General features: G+C 36.1%; 1 protein-coding gene across 1 annotated transcript; it reads right to left on the bottom strand.

Annotated features, from left to right (window-relative positions):
* Positions 1-471: 471 nt before the first annotated feature.
* LOC142172024 (uncharacterized) lies at positions 472-1068 on the bottom strand. The gene has a single exon (XM_075235776.1). It carries the CDS (start codon positions 1066-1068, stop codon positions 472-474), a length of 597 nt encoding a protein of 198 aa, XP_075091877.1.
* Positions 1069-3529: the final 2461 nt, after the last annotated feature.

Raw genomic sequence — 3529 nt, 5'->3', positions numbered from 1 at the left:
ATTATCTCTAAAATTTTATTAATCATAAGGCCTTAAATAGCCAAATAAATAAAGTAGTTGACTCATCCTACAACTAAATTACTAAACTCTTACTATAATTAAAATTCTGAATCTTCTAGCAGACTCCTCCTAAAACTAAACAACTAATTATTCTAGAAAACAGTAGCAGTAACAGATACAAAATCCAACACTCCTCCTTGCTTCTGTTGCTGCAGTCTAAAGAAGGTCATCCTCAATTCCTTCTTCTGCTATTAGTGCTTGTGCATGAGCATCTTTGAACTTGCACACTTTTGTAACATGACCTTTTTGTTTGCAATTTTCACATAATGCATGAGGTCTCCACCAACAAAATTTTTCTAAATGCGTTTTCTTTTTGCAATATTTGCAATAAGGATAATCGACTTTTTCTTTTTGGTGTTTTGCATAAAAAATACCCTCAGTAACTTTGTCTTGTCTGAAGGCCCTTCTTTGCTATTGTACTTGAAGAGCACTTATTAATTCTGCAACAGAGATGGTAGAGAGATCTTTAGACTCTTCCAGAGAGGAAATTTTGGATTCAAATCTATCGGGAATTATCACAAGAATTTTTTCAACTATCCTGTCATCTTTGAAATCTTCGCCAAGTAACCTGATTTTATTGACAATTAAAGAAATTCGGTCAGAATACTTAGCGATGGTCTTATAATCTTGCATTCTAAGAGATTCAAAATCTCTTTTCAAATTTAAAATCTGATTTTGTTTGCCTCGTTCACTTTCTTGATACTCCTGTTTGAGTGTTACCCAAGCTTCTTTTGCTGTCTCACATGCAATGATTTTAGAGAAGATTGAATCTGCTACTGGATTTTGAATTATAGTTTTGGCTTTGTATTTTTTGGTTTTCTCATCTGAATGAGCTTTGATTTGGGCAAGGGTAGGATTTGGAGGAAGTGGTTGTATAAGTTTGTCTTCCGTTACAACTTCCCATAGATCATAAGCTTCAAAATAAGATTTTATCTTCACTAACCAAATCTGATAGTTTTCACCAGTGAAAGTTTGTGGGGTATTCAAAGAGAGACCGCTGCTTGCCATTGTTAAAAATTTGGTTAAAAATCGGTATGGGTAAAAATACGCATGGTTTGAAAGTGGTTGAAATTGGTTGCTTTTCAGCGAATTCAGAGATCCGTCAAAATCAATGGAGGCTCTGATACCACTGTTATGGATTTTAGAAAAAATATGCAAGCAACAAGAAGGTTGAAAATAGGATTGAAAAACTGTCTCTAAAATTTTATTAATCATAGGGCTTTAAATAGCCAAATAAATAAAGTAGTAGACTCCTCCTACAACTAAATTACTAAACTCTTACTATAATTAAAATTCTGAATCTTCTAGCAGACTCCTCCTAAAACTAAACAACTAATTATTCTAGAAAACAGTAGCAGTAACAGATGCAAATCCAATAGAATAGATCTTAAATAAATCTGAAATTTAATTGTTTGACAACTTTGAAGAGTAAAAATGGCGGTATCGCGGAACTCGGATCCGTAACCTCGAACGATGACCTCGTTAGGAACTCGACTGCAAGCTTTTGCCGAAACTCGGATCTCTCAACCAAACTCCATTTTCACCGCTTAGCGCCGAATTGATTTGAGGTCTAAGACCAATGGTTTCAATAGAGGAGATAAGTGATGTTAATGGTGAGAAAATCAGGGGAAGGGTTATGCGGCCGCTAAGGACTTTCTTCCTACTGTGTACTCTATTTTTTTCTCTGTGTTTTTTCCGTTCGTTATTCTCTCTTTGTGTGTGTGCAACTGCTAGGGTCCTTAGGGTTAGAAAAAGTTATAATTAGGATTTTAAATAGATGTGGGGAAATAACAAGGGCCATTAGATTAAAAGAAATGAAGGGGTAGGATTAAAAGGGGTGTTGGGCGGGTCAGCAAGTCTAGTGGGATAATGGAATTGGGTTGGCCGATTTTGGGCCTCTTTTGTCCCAAAGCAAGATAAAATAATGAGCCTAAACTATTAAAATACTATCAAAATGTTAATTAGTCCTATGTAAGTAGAGTAAACTATTAAAATAAAATTAAATACTAAAATAAAACTATTTTTGATATTTTTGAAATATCATACTAAAAATAAAAATAGAAGTATGTTAAAATCATAGCAGAATTAAAATAATATCACTTCCAAAAAGAAAACTAAGGATATTAAATAAATATTTGTATAAAAATAAAAAATATTATAAGGATGAAACTATTTTTGTAATTCTCAATTTTTTATGCTTTAAAACTATAATTAAAATTAATAACAGAGTGAAATCCTATAAAAATAAACTCAAATAAATATTCTAAAAATACTAAGACTACTAAAGATAATCCTAATGTGGGAGTCAAAAATTACGTGTTTACAATTGCCCCTCTTTGCTTGAAAACACAATGTATTTTTCGAGCAAAGAATTAAGTAAGCAACGTAATTGAGCTCTGACGCTACACTTATTCAAATGAAAACTAAGATGGATAAAAGATTGTGACTGAGCCCTAGTATCTGAGCTGCCTACATATCCTTGGCTATAAAGGAATCAGGCCACGTGTATATAACGACCCGGCCGGTCGTTTTGAGAATTTATACTTCGCTCGGTTGTTTGAGGGCATGAGTAGCTCCATATGATGTATTATGACTTATGTGAATCGTCGGTTTTGGTTTTCAGGTTATTCGAAAATTATTTGAAAGGATGATTTTCAGCTAGAAGCTTTAAATTTGAAAGAGCTGATCAAGTTTGACTTTTTAATATTTGACCTCGGATTGGAATTTTGATGGTTCCAGTAGGCCCGTTGGATGATTTTGGACTTAGGAGTGCGCCCGGATTGTGATTTGGAGGCCCGTAGTGGAATTTGGCTTGAAATGGCGAAAGTTGAAATTTTGAAAAGTTTGACCGGGAGTGAACTTTTTGCTATCGGATTCGAATTGTGATTCCGGGAATTAGAATAACTTCGTTATGTTATTCGGGACTTGTGCGCAAAATTTGAAGTCATTCCGGATTAATTTGATATGTTTCGGCACGAGTTATTGAATTTGAAGTTCAAAGTTCATAGATTTCGATTTGAGGCGTGATTCGTCGTTTTGATATTGTTATGTGTGTTTGAGGTCTCGAATAGGTCCGTATTGTGTTATGAAACTTGTTGGTATATTCGGACGGGGTCTCGAGAGGCTCGGGTGAGTTTCGGACGAGGTTCAGATCATTTCATCGCATTTTGGATTTTTGCTAAGGCTGCTGGTTCTGGTATGATCGCACCTGCGGTTGGTTTGCACAGGTGCGATGGACGCAGAAGCGACAAAAGCATTGCAGATGCGAGAATAGTGCTGGGTGAGGAAGACCACAGAAGCGGAGATTTGGGCGCATATGCGATACCGCAGGTACGACAGCTCGAGCGCATGTGCGGAGCTGGAGGGTGTCAGCAGAGGTCGCATGTGCGATGGGATTTCCGCACCTACGATGGCGCTGAAGCAAAAATTGTTTCGCAGGTGCAAGTGGCCAGCTGGTTAGTTATGGTCA

This window comes from Nicotiana tabacum, chromosome 17, assembly GCF_000715075.1.
Source record: "Nicotiana tabacum cultivar K326 chromosome 17, ASM71507v2, whole genome shotgun sequence".
NCBI lineage: Eukaryota > Viridiplantae > Streptophyta > Magnoliopsida > Solanales > Solanaceae > Nicotiana > Nicotiana tabacum.
The sequence above is the reverse complement of the archived record's forward strand: the minus strand, read 5'-3'. Positions and strand labels throughout refer to the sequence as shown.